This window comes from Rhineura floridana, chromosome 9, assembly GCF_030035675.1.
Source record: "Rhineura floridana isolate rRhiFlo1 chromosome 9, rRhiFlo1.hap2, whole genome shotgun sequence".
Taxonomy (NCBI): Eukaryota; Metazoa; Chordata; class Lepidosauria; order Squamata; family Rhineuridae; genus Rhineura; species Rhineura floridana.
In genome coordinates, this window is record NC_084488.1 from 105,652,184 (window position 1) to 105,669,931 (window position 17,748).

General features: G+C 41.2%; 1 protein-coding gene across 2 annotated transcripts in view; it reads left to right on the forward strand.

Annotated features, from left to right (window-relative positions):
- The window catches only part of LOC133363734 (broad substrate specificity ATP-binding cassette transporter ABCG2-like), a 66,470-nt gene that overhangs the window by 15,154 nt on the left and 33,568 nt on the right, over positions 1 to 17,748 (forward strand). Inside the window, exons 2-5 of one of the 2 annotated variants that reach the window (XM_061583053.1) lie at positions 8,053 to 8,255; positions 12,437 to 12,598; positions 13,795 to 13,854; positions 17,534 to 17,648. In XM_061583053.1, coding sequence (XP_061439037.1) covers positions 8,074 to 8,255; positions 12,437 to 12,598; positions 13,795 to 13,854; positions 17,534 to 17,648 — 519 coding nt within the window. In that variant the 5' untranslated portion in view covers positions 8,053 to 8,073. The remainder of the gene's footprint in view (positions 1 to 8,052; positions 8,256 to 12,436; positions 12,599 to 13,794; positions 13,855 to 17,533; positions 17,649 to 17,748) is intronic. The other variant, XM_061583054.1, reaches the window with a different exon arrangement.

Genomic DNA, 17,748 nt, shown 5'->3' on the forward strand with positions numbered 1-17,748 from the left:
AAGCCTTATTTCTGGTGGTAACTGATGGTATAATTGATCCAGTATCATGAGGCTTTCCAAACATGTCCACCAATTTTGCTCCCAGTTCAACAAAAGACCTCCCTGCCTGAATCTGGCAGTTTTGAAATAACTTTCTGAAATAGTCAGGTCCCAGTCTGAATCTTTTGTACACTGCCTCTTTAAACTCGGCATATGTGACGGGCCTGTCTGAGGGGAAATATTGGTATACCTCTGCCAATTCCTCTTTGATCAAATTTGATAAATATTGCATATATTTATCCTCCAGTAGCCTCCACATCTGAGCTGCCTTTTCAAAGGTGTTGAGGTAAATTTGTGGATCTTGTCGAGGTTCAAACACCGCAGAATCTTTTGGTGTAACCTTTATTTTTGTTTCATTTTTGTCTTTTCTTGTTTCATCAGAATGAAACTTCTCTCTTTCAAAGTTTAACTTTTCCACCTGTATCTCAGCATCCAATACTCGTTGCTTCTCCCTCTCCTCAAACTCCATTCTCATCCTCTCTATTTCCAGCTCCCGCTGTTTTTCTTTCTCATCAGCCTCCATCCTCAACTTTTCAGTTCCTAACTCATGTTCCCATCTTAACTTCTCTCTTAAATACTCTATATAAGCGGGACTGCTTGAGTACCCTTCTGGGTTCTCTTCTCTGACAGGTTGTTTTTGTTGGACAGATGCGAATGCTATCAATGCTACTCGCAATTCATCTACCCCTTTACCCTCGTGAGGTAAATTGAATGTTATGCACTTCTCCACCAGCTCCTCTCTTTTCATCTTTATATATTCAGCCATGTTTTTAGGAGTTCACTCACACTTTGCCACACACTCTTTGCCAGTCACTCTCACAAGTAATCTATGTTTGTTATTTCTTTTTGCCACACCACTTTTAGGGACTCTCTGTTGTTCGTATTCCACCGCTATAGCCACCACATGTAACGTCCTTCCCCAGCACCACCTGTGAAGCTCTCACTTTGTGGCTACCAGCAGACAGGAACGTCAGGTTTATTCTTACCCTTTACAGTACTAGCACCGATCTCAAAAGATCCCACTGCTAGGCTGCACCACCCGACACTCTGTAACCCTTGTAGCCAATAGACTGTGCCTAGTCTCTGCCTGGCTATCTTGATACCTTGTGTCTATGGGTATAGGTAATTCCCAAGCCCCACTGCAGCCTCTTGCACTGAAGCATACAGCCCTGGGTTTCTCTGTGGGACTGGATACAATTTCCTCTGATCCGCCGCTGCCACCATTCGATACAAACTGTTCAGCCTTGGTTACTTTGCTATTCCCCCTGGTATGTGTATCCCAGCTGAAGGAATCAGGCTTTTATTTAACCAAGAAATATTTATTAAGAATTAGAAATAACAAGATTACTTAATTACTTTGTTGACAAGCTTATGGTTTCATTTATATTCTGTTATGTACTTTACTTCTCATTAATTGCCTCAGAACTCCGACTCACTCTCAACAACACCAAACACCACCAAAACCTCTCTTTCCTCTCTAAACCTCCAACATCCACCGCTCACCACCATCCACCTCACAATTCACCACCAAAACAACCTACCTCTCTAAACCTCCAACATCCACCTTCCACCACCCTGATTCAACTGTCATTCTTCCATTTATACTCCCAGCCATTCAAACGCTCAGCCAATCATCCAGCATTCTACTGCTCATGTACTCCCCCTCCTCTCACTCCATATGTCTTCTATATAACCAGCACTTACCATATTTACAATATAAGCAGGAACATCACAAGGGCTTCCCACCACCCATTCCCCATCCATTTTGGTATCCTTCATTTCTGTTTTCATCTTCCCACTCTTTTTTCCCCTTGACCTGGTTTGTGGGGAAGTGTGTCATTTGCTGTCCTGCTTCAGGCAACAAAATGTCTTGGGCCAGCGCTGCAGCCAGAGCAGGCTGTGAGGCCTTCTTCATCTACAACCCTTTCCCATAAAGCTTCCCACAGGCTAGTTGGTGTTAGATGGTCCAATGGCAGGGAGGGGACAGTCCCCAGCTGGAGCAAGAGCAGGGCAGCAAGTCACAAAGAGGAGAGAGGCTATATTGGGAAACGGCTGGATTTTGCCCCAAATGTGCCACCCAAGGGCAGGCTTTCAGCTTGGCTCGTGATTGGCCGAGCACTGAGGAGAATGGAGCACTGAGGTTTATCAAGATGATATGGATGATGTCCTCTAACTGGAGAATAGTTAAGAGGTAGTGCCAAAGGCCATGTGTCTACCCTCTGGTTTGTTTCAGTGTTACTTGGTGCCATTTGGGTTCCTGTGGCTGAATCTGGTTCTTTTCTCAGCTGGATTTTGAGTTAATTCTAAGTATGTTGAGCTATGTCATTTTCTCTCATGTAGCACTCTTTAAAGCGCAATTTTATGGGCTGCATTAGGGAGGATGAGCTCCCTAGACCCTCCACCTTCCTGAGGGGCTTAGCCTGTTCCATCAGAGAGTTACAGCTGCTGGGATCCTGCAAGAGGCTCCCTTAGTATCCTTCTATTACCATCACTGTTGGCATCAGGGAAGGCCTTGTAGGTGAGCTCATAAAAATGACTACAAACCTGCATTTTATTTACTTTTAGAAGCCTGCTCATATCTTGCTGGCTACAGAGGAGTAGTAGTAAAATAACAACAACAGAGGGCTAGAAAATTGGCTTCTATTAGGAAGGCTGGTGGAGGGGAAACAGAAAGAGACAACCCCCAGTACTGAAATAAGATCCTCTACATACCAAGGATCCATGGTGTTGGTGGGTTGCATCTAGGAATGGGGGAGAAATTCAATTCAGTTTGCCTTTACAGGTGAACTTAACTGATCCACATTTTCTGAAACAATATGTAAACCAAAACACAGCCATCCTTTGAAATTTGCACTTATTCCAATTTTTTATTGCAATTCTTCAGCCAAGTAACATGTACAAAAATGTATATGATAAAGTGTGCATATAAAAGCATATATTAGTGAAAATAACATAAAATTGATTATATTAGGAGACATTGCCTTGCAAAATGTATGTATTAGGCAAAATTGCATATAAAAATATGCATAGTAGAAGAAATTCACACAAAAACGCTGACACATTTTCATGAGAACTTTGTTTTTAAAAAGAGCAAACTGATGAAGAAAGGTGTAGGATTGAACTTAATATTGAACGACAAAGAGAAAGTGAAACTGACATATTTGTCCACCAGTGGTTGCATCCAAAGGTACCAATGGAAAGGGTCTCCCTTTGGAGGAAGGCATGCAACCTAGATAAGTCCAAGGGTGCTTTGAGATGGATGCTTTTATTGTGGGATTGCAGCCAATAGGTGGCTTTTGCAAGGCTACTTGTAGCATGGAGCTGGTTTTGGGGGGGAGGGGGAGTTGGCAGAACATTAAGAGGGAAGAATTTATTTATTTTATTTATTTATTTAATTTAATTTATATACCGCCCTAAGCCCGAAGGCTCTCTGGGCGGTGTACATAAAAAGTAAAAGCAAGCACAATATATAAATACAATAAATACAATAACTCAAGAAACAAAAACACACAAACAATACGAGAACCAAACAACATTCAAAATACAACATAGTAATAAAATACTATAAAAATACACTTTAAAATGCCTGGGAGTATAAAAAGGTTTTCACCTGGCGCCGAAAAGATAGCAGTGTCGGCGCCAGGTGCACCTCATCAGAGAGACCATTCCTACCCTGCATTGACTACTCAAGAATGCTTCCCTGCACCAGTGGAATGTGGCTTTCCAGGCAACTCTGTTTGGCCTTCAGAAGTCTCCTCAGGCCATATCCCTCACTGGTCTTGCTTTGCACCCTGAGGGTTATATTCAACTTACTTTAGTGGGTCTACTCTGAGTAAGACTAGCACTGAATACTACCCTGAGGGCTTTTGCCTGTCTGGAATGTATCCTTGAACTCTGATAATGCCTCTTGCTTCTCTGGATGGAGGATAGGGAGAGATGTGTACATGTGTGTAGAAACTAGGCTACTGTACAGAAGCAAATTTTTCATTTGTTGCTCTGCCCATTTTTGCCTCTGGCTCCTCCCACCACTGGTATGTGGCCCTCAGAAAGTTGCCAAGAAGAGAATGCGGCCCTTGGGTTGAAAAAGGTTTCCCACCCTTGAGACAGGAAATAAATTCTGTTCTAGGAGAGGGGATAAAGAAATAATTTCCCAATTTTTATAAACAAAATGACAACTGGTAAATGCTTATGCTGTGCTTAAGAGAGAGCCAGTGTGAAGTAATGGTTAGAGTGTTGGACTATAACCTGAGAAACCAGGGTTCGAATCCCCATACAGCCATGAAGCTCACTGGGTGACCTTGGGCCAGTCACTGCCTCTCAGCCTCAGAGGAAGGCAATGGTAAACCGTGTCTGAATACTGCTTACCATGAAAACCCTATTCATAGGGTCGCCGTAAGTCAGGATTGACTTGAAGGCAGTTCCCATTCCCATAAGAGAGAAAAAAGCAGGCAGCCAGCCTGAAGACTTGGGTGGGTGGATGGATGACTAAGTATGGGAGAAAAACCCATTTCATTCTACCTCAGCCATATTGAGGGAAAACTCTTTTAAATTGGTCCATAAATGGTAACTGATTCCCCACTCTTAGCAAAATTACCCAGAATATGGATCCCATGTATTGGAGGGGGCCTGGGGAGACATTATTCGACATACTATTCACTAATAGGCGAAAAATATTGTGGTTTAAGAACGTACCTACAGATATTTCTATCCAAATTTAAAAAGCAGGGAAATTGGGCAGCTATAGTGAATGCACTGAGATATTGTACTGACCTACAAATTTGTCAAAATGCAAACACAATTTGGGTTGGTCTTTCACAGTCCAATCCACCTCCTGTGTAGCTGGAAGAATTTGGTCACATGTGCCTCTGAGCATATGATGAGTGGTGGCAACATCTGCAATCAGCCCAAATAACAGAAACAAGACAACAACAACAATTTATTACGGTCAAAGACCAATTAATATATATATATATATATATATACATTAAAAAAAGAAAAGAAAAAACATACAATACAGCCTTAAAATTTATAGAACTATACTAATACTATTCGGTCGAAGACCGGCTTTGCACAGTAAACATACTTCCATAAACAGAGTATTACAATTTAAAGTTGAGATCAGACTTTTCCTACGGGCTATTGCAGCAACACAAAATCTTGCAACCATGTCAGAGATAAAGGGACACGATCTTCCAGTAAAAGGTACAACTTGTTTTTACCATGGGTGCTGGCCCTTATGTTGGAGAGACAAGGGGAGATGAATCGTGATGGGAGGTCGGAGTAGAGGTGACAATGAAGAATAACATGTTCCACCTCCTCCACCGCCCCCGTGTTACAAATGCAAAATCTCTCTAGGCGGGGAACTTTCTTATACCTACCCTCTAGGACTGCAGAAGGCAAGACATTAAATCTGGCCCAGGAAAAAGCCTTCCTATATTTAGGAAGACTTAATGATGACAAATAAGAGGCTAAAGCAGGCACTTTTATTCTGGGCCAAATATATGGAAAGGCTGGCAATAAAGACATGTTGTGCTGAAATTCTGTGTCTCTTATACGCTGTGCAAGTAACAAGACATGTGCTGATCTTGTTTTAGCAGGGAGGAAGCAACAATATTAAGAAGGACACAGGGAGTGAGACCCTGTTATTCTTACTTGATCTATCTGTTGCTTTTGATACAATTGAACATGGTATCCTTCTGATTAACCAAGCCAAGCAGCTGTGAGTCGGGCTTTTAGAATGCTGTCAGTTGGTTCTTACTGAGCATGCTTGACATTATGACAGACTTCAATGCTAAATTTCTTAAATTAATTAAAAATCAGCTAGGCATTTTTAAAACTTTTAAACCGCAGAAGGTGAAGGTCAGAGTAAGGGGCAATGTCAGTAATAAGATTACTGGATGATTTTTAATTCATTTCAACAAATTATGAGAACTCTGACAGAAAAAAGTCCAAAAGGGGTCTTTTTTTTTCTTTTTACACTTTGAACTCTTGATTCTCTCTGACTGTTTTGTGTATCGCCATGAAAACATACAGGCTTGTTAAGCAAGTGTTTCTGAGTTCAGGACTATAAGTTTTGTAAGGTTTTGTTCTGAAATGAGCTCATGGGAAGCGTCACAATGGCATGGGGGTATTTTCAATTTAACATTGTGGAATGTGAAAAATCCACACTGGCTATAATATACAGCCACTCTTGTGGCAGTATAATTTTTGGTTGACATGCCCAGTCATCCAGATTTTTTGGGGGGGAAAGTGTAATGAAACTGGTGTTATCACAGGACAGAAATTACCTCCTGATTCCCTTATGGCCCCACTATTGATCTTTCACCAAGAACATAAGACAGTACAGTTTAAAGACTTGGTAGCATCATTGTAGTGGCTCGCATTGTTATTGCGCATCACTGGAAAAAAATAGATCGTAACCTGATTGAGGAGCGGTATAACCAGTTATGGAATGTAGCACTCATGGAGAAATTAACCTAGCAACTGAGGAAGTGATGAAACCCATAAAAAAAAAAACACGTTCCATACAAAATGATTCATACTTATAAGCTTTATTGCAAGTAAGGAATATGACTAGAGTCCACCTTCCATACATACTTCCTTATGGAAAAATACTCTTGGATAATCTTATACTGCCAAATTAACCTGTTTCTTACTATTTATGTTTCTGACCCCTAGGATGATCTGTTCTTTAGTTATAATCTCCATTCCCTGAGGCAATGCACAATACAAGTATGGTATGGGACTTGTATGTTGAACTTATAGTGTAATGTAACACAAATAGACAACACCTGCTTAGTTACTATTGTATGCCCTCATTTCTCTTCCAATTTAATGTCCTTATGTGTCCTGCCCAGAATGAGAATCATGAAATGGAGGCAAGGCTGGAATTAATTCCTGTTTTATTAGAGTAATATCAAAGGCAAGGCGTCTCATATATTTCGCTAACTAGGTCACTGTAATCCCTAACTAGACCACTCAGGCTTGCTCTGCAGCATGTAAAGGGAGTTGACTCAACACCATCATCCGGGGAGGTGGGGGGGCTTAAGTAGGAAAGGTTTTAGCCCGTAATGTCTGACTCCTGCACGGAACCTCCCTCTGGCCAAGCCTCTTTTCCCGGCGGCGCACACAGGGTAACAGAGGGCTCACACACTTCTGCTCATCGGACAGTCTAGACTCCTCAGGGGCCAGCTCCATTGAAGGGGGAGGAGATGTTTCTGGCGGGGAAGCGTTTGAAGGGCCAGACAAGGAATCCTGGGGGGATGGAGTTTGTGCTTGCTCGAGGTCTTGCTCCAATGGCTCTCATGGGGTGCTTGGCAAGGGAGGGGTCTCCTCGTGAGCGGGCAAATTTCCCGTGGAATCAAAGAGCGGTTGGTCATGTCTCCTCCCCCCAGATCTTCAGGAGCATCCTCCACATCTGACATCTTTCCCATCTGCAGAGCTGGGGCTGTGCGCTCGAACTGTTCCCCCCAAAGTCACTCTGCACTGGGAAGAGGCCCTGGGGCTCCCCCACCTCCTGATCCAGGCCCCCCTGGGTCACCCGAGACTCGACATCTTGCCTACCTGCTCCTTTGTACCTTGTTTTATTTCTTCTTTTTTATACTTTATTGTATAATGATTGCTTTCCCCCCCCTTTGTCATTGTGCTATGAAGCAGGCAGTATCCACTGCCTTCTACCTTGCTTTTTTATAATGCTGAAACTTTAATAAAAATATTCTTTTCTTTTTTTAAGGATAGTTGACTGAGATCAGTGTTTGAACTGCGAATAAGTATATGTGCCAAATATATTTTGACAATGAAAGAAAGTTTGGTGTGCTCTCCCAGAGGAGAAAACACACCAAATCCTGTTTAAAGACAAATCTTTACATACTCCTAGATGACTTTTGTATGAGACATCTGAGCTTCATTCATGCTGTTTCTGTCGCATGTCAGTGAGAAGTAGTGTGGGAGCCTATATGTCTGAAATTTGTCACTTGCATATATTATAATCTGTGTTTATTTTATGGTTCACAGGAGTAAAGCTTCTTTATAAAGATGGCTCAAAATCCACAAGTCAGTATCCCAATGTCAGAATCCAGTACAAATGGCATCCCAAGCAAGAATTTGATGAAAGCCACCACTGTCACTTTTCACAACATCTGCTATAGAGTGAAGACCAAGAGTGGCTGTATAGGTTGCCGAAAAGCAGCTGAGAAAGACATTTTGAGAGATATCAAGTATGTATTTCTCAGGCTATGTGTTTAGTTTCATTCCTTTATGATAATACTTAGTATTTATATAATGCTTTTAGTGTCAACTGTGTTTCATCTACATTCACCTACATTATCTCATTAATCCTTAAAGCAACCCTGTTATGTGTTGGAATGTATGAGGTTCAACTCCAACTTGGTGGGTTGAGGCTGCATGGGATTAATAAGGGTAGCTACAGAGCTAGACCTAAATAAATAATAAATAAATTTTATTTTTCAGTCGCCTATCTGTCCGGGTTAGGGACACTGTAGGCGACGAACAACAAGAATAAAACAATACATATATATATAACAACATCATCAAATTTTAAACTAAAAAACCATAATTCATTATAACATAAATTACTCTTGCTGGTTGAGGCTATACCTATCCCTTTGATCCTCTGCCGTCTTTTCCCTTCCTGCTAGACTGATAAGTAACAGGATGTTTGATCCCAGTTCCTTCCTGCCTTTCTTAGTGTTCTCTTTCTCTCGAGAGGGGAGCAGACATCTTCTCTTTGTCTCTCCTCTCAACCAGGATGAGGGCGAGTACTGGGACCAGTGCTCGTTGCTCCAGCATAGCAAGTTAGCTAGCTATAGAACTCTTTCCTATCAAGCATGTACTTCCAGAATAAAGTAGTTGTTTCTTATTTTAAAACTTAAAGTCTCTGTCTGACTAATTTGCAGGGAAGGTAGAATCTTAGCAAAGATTCAAACACACACACACTAAGCTCGCTCAATACTCTCTGTTCCGCAGCACTATGTAACTCTGCAATGCATCTCAATAGAGAATTCCAACATTATGTATACTGGCGTATTATTATCATCCCTATATTACAAATGAGGAACTCAGATCAAGATAATTGCAGTTACCTAAGGCTACTGAGTGAGTTCATGGAGGATGGGTGCCAAATATTTTGACATACCAGCATAACCAAATCCCTTATCTGTTGTGCCAACTGTTGTTGAATCCCAGGCCTTGGGAAATCCACTGGGGCTTGGGTGATACTGGCTAGGACATGGAGACTGCAGAGTCCCTTCAGTTGGCCTTAAAATGCTCTGTAAAGTTAGTTGTGAGTCTCTGGGATGTCTTTAAAATAGTAATAAGGGGCCCTGGTTAATACTGGGATGGGGAAGAGAAAGCAGCATAAAATCAGAAGGAATGACTTGGTATGGATCTGGAGAAGATGTATAAGCAAGATCTTTCAGATGCCATGAGAGGTTGGTTGTATTGAAAAATAGGGTTGACCTGCATGATACGATGGCTGCAGAGAAATCTTTGGCAATGACAAAACAATGGTATTTAAAAAAGGCGGCTAAACAAAATAAGCTCCTCGCATGGCAGCCTACAAAGCAGCAAAAACAAAATTTGATACCTATGATTTAGACAGTTGTGGGACAAGTAAAGACCGATAGGAAGGTGATTGGTGAGTTTTGTAAGTATTATCAAGACCTATATACATCTCAAAACCCATCAATACACAATGTAAGTCAGTTTCTGAGAACTTTGCATACTCCTACTTTTACAGCTGCGGACAATCTATTAAAGGTCCAATTACAGAGGAGGAAGTCAAGTCAGCAAAAGAAGAAAAACAGGACTCCCGGTCTTGATGCTACTAAAGCTTTTGATATAGTGGAGTGGTCATACTTGAGTTGAGGAAAGTTTGCAATGTGGCACCTAGGTTTATCAATGATGTAAAGTCAATATATTCAAGTCTGGTGGCAAAAGCTATATAAAAGGCTGACAAGTTGAATTTAAAAAGAGGGCCCTGGCAACAGAACCACTGGCCTGTGCTATCAGGGAGGAGCCAATAATTAAAGGTATTGAGGCCTCAGGCAGAGCTTGGAAAAGTTACTTTTTTGAACTACAACTCCCATCAGCCCAATCCAGTGGCCATGCTGGCTGGGGCTGATGGGAGTTGTAGTTCAAAAAAAGTAACTTTTCCAAGCTCTGGCCTCAGGGTCTCAGATCAAGATCACTCTTTATACGGATGATGGTCATGCTCTCTATAGTTGATTATAGAGCTAGTCTTGCCCCAATCTTTCGTATAATTGATCCTTTCGGTAAAATCTCTGGGTACGAGATTAATAAACAGAAGACAGAAGTTCTGACTATAAACTTGGCAGAGGATGAACAACAATTCATTGAGTAAAACTATGGGTTGAAGATTTTCGATAACCCAGTGAAATATCTGGATGTAAAATTGGTAGCTGATGTGAGCAAAGTCGCTAAATTGAACTATGACACTGTGGTACAAGCAACTAAAGCAGAGCTCAGTAGATGGCAGAAGCTAAATTTATCCTGGCTAGTCATGTTAAATGCAATTAGGATGTCAATTGTCCCAAGATTTCTGTATTAGTTCACAATATTGCCATTATCTATTCATTTCAGGGAATTGAAAAGGTGGCAATGGATCCTAGACAGTTTTATCTGGAATGAGAAACGTCACAGAATAGATTTCAATACTATGCAATGTCCAAGGCAAAAGGGAGGACTGGCTGTTCCAAACTTGGGGTTGTATTATGAGGCTGTGCAACTTGCCTGGCTCCATTTATGGCTTTTCCCAGAATATAGGATATTATATAACCTGGAACAACAATTTGTAGCTATCTCACTGAATTCTGTTCCCTGGTGTCCTATAAGGGCAAGGGACATCTCAGTTCAGCAGACTTTTGTTCCACAACAATTATTGAGGATGTGGGATAAATGCAAGCACATTCTAAGTCTGGGAGTCTCACAGTGGACTTCAATTATAAGACCTGTGAACTTCTTAAATCCTGCTCAACTGAGGGACTTTCAGGCGTGGGAGGCTAAAGAAGTTTTGAGAATAGGAGATCTTTATCACTCAAGGAAGATTGCTGATTAGGCAGGAAATTTAAAATAAAACATTAGGCTGGATTCCACCCTGCTTCTAGTATTTTCAGATAAGATATTTTCTAGTTAATTTACTAGGCCCAAGGCTGATCCTTAGTGAAGTGACTAAATGGGAAGAGGTGCTTGATAACAGAAAAGGCCATTATCAACCAATTACAACATATTGTTGGATCTGAAAGCTAAAGAACCTGTTTTGAGGAAAAGATGGGAGAGAGACAGGAAGGGCATTCCTGGTAGACACGTGGATTAAAATTTGATTGGTAAGACCTCTCTCTCTCTTTCTCTGTACATGAATCCTAATATAAGTTGATGCTAAAATGGTATCTGACACCAGAATATTTATACAAAATGCAGTCTGTAACTATAGTTTATATGCTGGAAATGCCACATTGTTAATGCCAATCTCAGACATAGGTGGTGGGATTGCCCCATTGTTTTGACATACTGGTCCCACATAATCCATGTTATTTTAGATATAATAGGTTCCCACTTAAGATTAGCTTTGATGCTGATAATCTTTTAAGGTAATTCCAGATATCATTTTGGACTGTCTTAAATCACTGGTAGGTATAATGATCACAGCAGCAAAAGTCGTATGGGCCAGAAGGTAGAAAATGGCACATGACCCCACTTAAATAGCATGAATCACTAAAACTTCTTCCCCCAATTGCTGGAGGAAGTGCGGTGCATTGGGTTCTTACAAACACCTATGGTGGGAATGTAAACAAGTGCACTTGTTTGGGGTTTGTATTGTGAAAGAGATTATAAAGAACTGCCAAAACCTCATTCTCACTCCAGAACTGGCATTGTTAAATTTATTTGGGGGGGGACAATTGTGAGACTCTTTATGAGAAACTGATAAGCTTTATGTTGATAGCAACTAGAAGTATAATAGTTTGCTTTTGGAGAGAACTGAAGGGACTAACAGTAGATTGTTGGTATAAAGAACTATGGGAAATTGCCCTGCCGGAGAAGCTCATGATTAAGTTATAAATGTGAAAAAGAAAGAAGAAAAAGATGATTTCACAGCAGCCTGGTGGACATCTAGTTCTTTTATTGCAGGGGGTGGCATGAATCACCAAGTCCCAACGCCTTTTAAAGAGCTATGGGTAGTATAATTTTTTTAATTCTTATTTGAAATCAATGTATGCCTTGTCTGTGAGGATGTGATTAACAAGATTTTATCATTAAACAGGTGTTCTAGGGAGTGAAGGCGTGAGGGTGTTTCTTTTCTTATAGATCTGATATTGTTTCTCTTTATTTTATTTATATTGTGTGAAAATTCAAATTTCAGAAATGTAATGAATAAAATGAAAAAAGGAGAAGGGAAAATGGCACAAACTCCTAATGAAAATGAATGGCTGGATAAGTGTTTAGAACTTGCTATAATGGACAAGTTTACTTATTTTGGGCACAGGAGAGAAGGGATATTAAGAGGCACAGAATTTATGGAAAGGTGAGCAAAGTTTATCTAATACCAGAATGGCAGATATGGAAATTACAAGGTCAAGATGTTTTTCTTCCAGTAATTTACAATTAACTGACAGGAAGTGGGAAATGATTAGCTGTATTTTTTTATGTAGTGAATGTCCTTTATGCTTTTGAGTCTTGAGAGGACTTTTTTTCTCTTTGTTTATATAAATGGTAAACAATTAATATGTCAACATAAGCTTCCACTCTTCCTTTCTTTTCCTCTTCATATACATATAAGAGAGCCAGTGTGGTGTAGTGGTTAAGGTACTGGACTACAACCTGGGAGACCAGGGTTCAAATCCCTACGTAGCCATGAAACTCACTGGGTGACCTTGGGCCAGTCACTGCCTCTCAGCCTCAGAGGGAGGCAATGGTAAACCCCCTCTGAATACTATTTACCATGAAAACCCCATTCATAGGGTCACCATAAGTCGAGATCCTCGAAGGCAGTCCATTTTTTCCATTTGGGTAAGATAAGTGTTATGAAAGCAGTAAGTATTAACTACAGTCAGCCATAGAGATAATATATAAGTGTCAAAGAACACCTGTGGTTCCATGATCACAGGTGGATTAACCATTAGGCTACTAAGCCTATAGCCTTACACTGTCATTTTTTTAAGGCCCTCAGTGCTCATGTGAACGACCTTGGGTTGGGTCAGTCCTCTCTCTCACCCTTATGTTCCTCACAGAGTTGTGATTGCTGTGAGGATAGGGATGGAAGGGAAATCCATGAGTGCCAGTGTGGTGTAGTGGTCAGAGTGTTGGACTAAGACCTGAAAGACCAGGGTTTAAATTTCACTCAGCCATGAAGTTTTTTGGGTGATCTTGGCCCAGTTATTCTCTCTAACCTAACCTACTTCACAGGGTTGATGCAAGGATAAAATTGGGAGGAGAATTGTGTAAAACCACCTGGAGCTCCTGGAAGGAAACGTGGAATCTAAATGTAATAAAGTAATAATAATAAATGTATGTATGCCATCCTGGGGACAGCTTGTCCAGCATTACTGCGCTTGCCCTGTTATGTACAGCAGCATTGGCATGCTGAGAGTGTTGTATGGCAGTACTTTATAAGACCTTCACCCTTTCATACCAATCTGTAATTTGATTAATTCTGATTAATAGATGCAATGTACCAAATATGAAACAACTCACAAGAATTATGCTGGTTTTGTGTTGCAGTGGGATAATGAGGCCTGGACTGAATGCAATTCTGGGGCCAACTGGCAGTGGCAAATCTTCGTAAGTCTTGTGGCAATGAATGAAATTGTTAAGCATTAACTTGATCCCAATTCGTATCCTTCACTAAAATAAATTTATCTAGACAGAAAACGTGGCTTCATATATTGAAGCCCAAGAAGGTCATAGTCCAGTCCTAAACAATTTTGCTGGAGTATTTGACTGTTCATACGATTCTTGTAAAATGCTGTGACCATGTCCCTGATTCTCAGTGGAGCTGTTTAAATGATGAGTATGTGCTAATGGTACTCAATATTTTAGTCTTGACCAGGCAAAGCCAGGTAGAGCTATAGAGAATTCTTAAGTGAGGCCACATTCACACTGTACATTTATTTCACTATTATTCCACTTTAAACAGTTACTCCCAGAGAATCCTGGGAAGTGTAGTTTGTGAAGGGTGCTGACAGGAGACTCCTATTCCCCTGACAGAGCTCCAGTGGCCAGAGTGGTTTAACTGTCAGCCTCTCTGATTGAAGCTCTGTGAGGGGAACTGGGCATCTCCTAGCAACTCTCAGCACCGTTCACTAAATACACTTCCCAGGATTCTTTGGGAGAAGCCATGACTGTCTAAAGTGAAATAAAGATCTGGTGTGGATGTGGCCAGGGACAGCTTTGGTTTAAATTTGGGAGGCAGGCTACATGTGCCTGCTGTAGAATAAAAAAATGTGGGAAGTGCTGAAAAGCAATGATACTGTTCACAATGTTTTCCTTTTGGAAGGGAAAGGGGCTTCCCCTCTTCCAAGTGCCCACCCACCCAATCTCCTCCCCCCTCCTCTTACCCTCCCTGCCCCTCCCCCAGGTCAGTGTTGGGTTACGACCTGGGAGACCAGGGTTCAATCCCCACACAGCCCCACATTTTTGTTGATGGCACGCATGCATGCTACGCATATGCAGGGCTGCCATCAACCAAGATGGCGGCAGACGTTTCAGCCTCTTAGGGAAACCTCGGCTGCCATTTTGGTTAAGGGCAGCGCTGTGCATGCAGCCGCAAAACACAGGAAAGGTAGGTGGAAAGAGAGAATGCGCGGACGGTGCTATCTGTGGCCACGATTCTGCCGCGGATCGCGGAAAGAGAGCGCTATTCCCTCAACCTAAAGAGGGGCCCTGGGCCACAGGCCCTCAGCCAGGGCCCAACGTCACCACCCTTTAGGGCTGGCTCTCCAGCCCTCCCTCCCTCCCCCCGGTTACTTTCACCTATCCTAAGCATGACTGCATTTGAGTAAATCCCACTAAACTCAATAAACATGCAAATGATCAAACCTGTCCTGCTCCCCTCCCCCTCCTTCCTGCTCCCCTCCCCCTCCTCCCCTCCGCCTTTCCTCCCCTCCCTCTTCCTCCCCTTCCCATCGCCTGTGGTCAGTTTCACTTTATTTAACATTTATTCAACACTATTTAATAAAGGTTAACATTATTAAGACAGTTGACATAGTTCAGATAGTCACTTTATGTCTGATTTACTTTGCAATTTTAGTGAAGTTTCCTATAGGAAATCATTTTCTTTTGCTTCTGTTTCAATGAATATGTGAAGTACAGCAACACTTTGCAAAATTTACACTAATAAACGCCAAAAATAATTGTGGAATAATGGCAATGACTATTTTGCAGAATAGTCTCCAGTGGATATCAGGAGTGTCTCAGTTTGCACAAGATAAAACAGTGGGAGGTGAAATATATTCTAGCAAAATTCTTGCCTTAAATGAAGTGGTTTAAACATAGCAGGCTGAAAACATGCATCTTGGGCAGGCTAAGTTTGTTTTTTCCAACAGCTAGAGTCATTGCTGAAGTAGCAACATACTATAATCAGTCTGAATGTACATCAAACTGCAGTTTCAGATTCAACTGTTAATGTACCCAAAACAGAAATAGAACATAATCTCCAATTTGAAACACAAAAGGCTGTCTTCACCATCATATGGCATATGGCATAATTTGATCGAAATTAATAAAAATAAATTTGACACAGGTTTCTAGGTTGAATAATGAGAGAAATAAAATTTTCTAGATTAGATTCTCTGTAGAAACAAGAGTAACACAGGGATGAAGCAAAGTAAGAAGAACACCAACATATAAAAATGTAATTCATCTTTGGAGATGGCAGGTATTGCCACCACTCACCAAACGCTCAGAGTCACATGTTACCAAATTCTTCCAAGCTACACAGAAAGTGGATTGGACTGTGAAAGACCAACCCCAATGGTGTTTGCATTTTGACAAATGTGTAGGGCAGTCCAATATCTCAGAGAGGAGGTCAGGTCTCCTGCTCCCCTGGTGCATTCACTATAGCTACCCAATTTCCCTGCTTTCTAAAGTTTGATAGAAATTTCTGTTGGCTATAGGTACCTTCTTAAACCACAAGGTTTTGTTACTTATTAGTGAATCTCCTCACAGAGCTACAATTCCCAGAATGGTGGAAGAGTCAGTCCCTGCAAAACTCTGAGAATTGCAGCTCCGTGAGGGGAATAGGGGTCTCTTAACATATATTAAGGGAAAGTGGGCATAAACATAAAAATATTAGTGAAAATAACATACAAAAATGCATTGTGTTAGGAGAAACTGTTTGCGAAAATATGTACATTAGTCAAAACTCCATACAAAAATGTTTTTATTAGGAGAAAGTCGCACTAAAATGTTGGAAGAATTTTCATGTAGATTTGTTTTAAATTGCAAACTGCTGCAGAAATCTGAAAAACGGAATTTAAGATTGGAAAAATGAGAAACTGAGAAAACTGAAACTGACAGATCCTTCCATCCCTAACTACAACTCCCCTCATTCCTGGCCTTTGGACATGATAGCTGGGGCTGATGGGAACTGTAGTCCAACAACATCTGGAGGGCACCACCTTGGCTACCCATCATTTATTCATTAGTGTTGGTGTAATAAAACACATTCTCCACAAGATCCAAAATAGTTATTTGAGAACTTCTAATGTCATATCAAGTATGAACATAATACTGTAGGAACATAGGAGGCTGCCTTACCAAGTCAGACCATTGGTCCACCTAGGTCAGCGCTGTCTACACCGTGGCAGCAGCTCTCCAGGGTTTCAGGCAGGAGTCTCTCCCAGCCCTACCTGGAGGTGCCAGGGATTGAACTTGGGACCTTCTGCATGCAAGGCAGATGCTCTACCGCTGAGCTACAGCCCCTTAAAAAGCTGTGCTTTTTAAAAATTATTATTTAATAACTTTAATTAGCAGTCACATGGGATAGAGGCTTAGATCAGAACCACCAGCCTGATTAAAATCTTCCCACAAGTGTATTTTCACACTGGAGAGAAGCTTTCATCCTTGCCAAATAGCAACTTTTGGAAGTGGGTGGGATGTGGCTCAGGGGGAAATAGTTAAATCTTCCTCCCTGCATGCCATTATCCTGATTGACCCTCCCTGAAGCTGCTATTTAGGGTTTAAAAAGCAAACATGCATCACCAAACTATGTGCCCAATATAACATGTAGTTTGGCATTTTGTGGTGCTGAGCAGTATTAGGCTAGTTTCAAGTGTAGCCTCTGTGGTGCCAAAAGATGCTTCCTTTTAAATGCAAATAGCAGCTTCAGAGAGGGCAGTGGCATGGAAAGAGTTACTCTACACACATGCACACACACACCATTAAATGTGCACATTAATTGCACACATTAATTAATTAATTAATAATGTAATGGGTGATGTAGGTCATTTTTGTCTTCTAGACTACTGGATATTTTAGCTGCAAGGAAAGATCCTCATGGCTTGAGTGGCAATGTTCTAATCAATGGAGCTCCTCAGCCTGCCAATTTTAAATGTATATCTGGATACGTTGTACAGGTACGTAATTGATAGTCTGATTTTATTATTTTACCATTTACAGAAGCCAGTGATAAATCAGGATTGTCAGATGTGAGGTGCAGTGAAGTTTCCTATATTC